Source organism: Sinocyclocheilus grahami, unplaced genomic scaffold (assembly GCF_001515645.1).
Source record: "Sinocyclocheilus grahami isolate Dianchi unplaced genomic scaffold, SAMN03320097.WGS_v1.1 scaffold15597.1, whole genome shotgun sequence".
Lineage (NCBI taxonomy): Eukaryota > Metazoa > Chordata > Actinopteri > Cypriniformes > Cyprinidae > Sinocyclocheilus > Sinocyclocheilus grahami.
Window position 1 is genome coordinate 4,551 of NW_015515814.1, and position 612 is coordinate 5,162.

At 48.4% G+C, this 612-nt stretch overlaps 1 protein-coding gene across 1 annotated transcript in view; it reads left to right on the forward strand.

Moving 5' to 3' along the window:
* LOC107579232 (ankyrin repeat domain-containing protein 29-like) overlaps positions 1–402 on the forward strand; it is a gene marked incomplete at both ends in the record, with an annotated part of 4,949 nt that extends 4,547 nt beyond the window's left edge. Inside the window, one exon of the mRNA XM_016265083.1 lies at positions 102–402. Within this exon, the coding sequence (XP_016120569.1) occupies positions 102–402 (301 nt within the window). The remainder of the gene's footprint in view (positions 1–101) is intronic.
* Between the last annotated feature and the right edge of the window lie 210 nt (positions 403–612).

Genomic DNA, 612 nt, shown 5'->3' on the forward strand with positions numbered 1-612 from the left:
GTCAGACGCACTTCTGCTCTGATTCACCGCCTTTTAAGCACCAATAAGACGTCCTCAGGTAGAAGAAAATGGCTTTATAGAGTTGATTTCTCATCGAACAGCCATCTCAGTCCTGATTGCTCCGGGGAACCCGAGGTGCTTCTCACTCCGACAGCCCAGCTCCTCTCAGTAGAGCGGCGGATGCAGGGGCTTCAGCAGCGGGACATGCGCTTGCGGTACTGCTCCACCAGGGGAACCAGGCACTGCGGAGAGCTGGCCTGCAGGAGGAAGGGGTGCTCCAGGAGGTCTGTGGCACTGGCCCGCTCCAGCGGATCCCGCGTCAGCATGCGCTTCAGGAAGTCCTTCAGCACCGGGGACACCTGCGGACGAACGGGACGTTCACAGGGAAACAGACGAGACAAAGTAACACATGACTGGCCTGGATGCACACCAGTTTAAACACACACATATCAGTTTGTACACAATGGGACTTTACATTATTATCATATTATATGGTGTGTATTATTTTTTAAATTGTATTTTACTTTTTGATTATTTCCACATCAAAAGCAGTTTTATGGCTTGAGCACCTTTTGATATGCTGTTTTCATTTTTTTATTATTTTTATTTTTT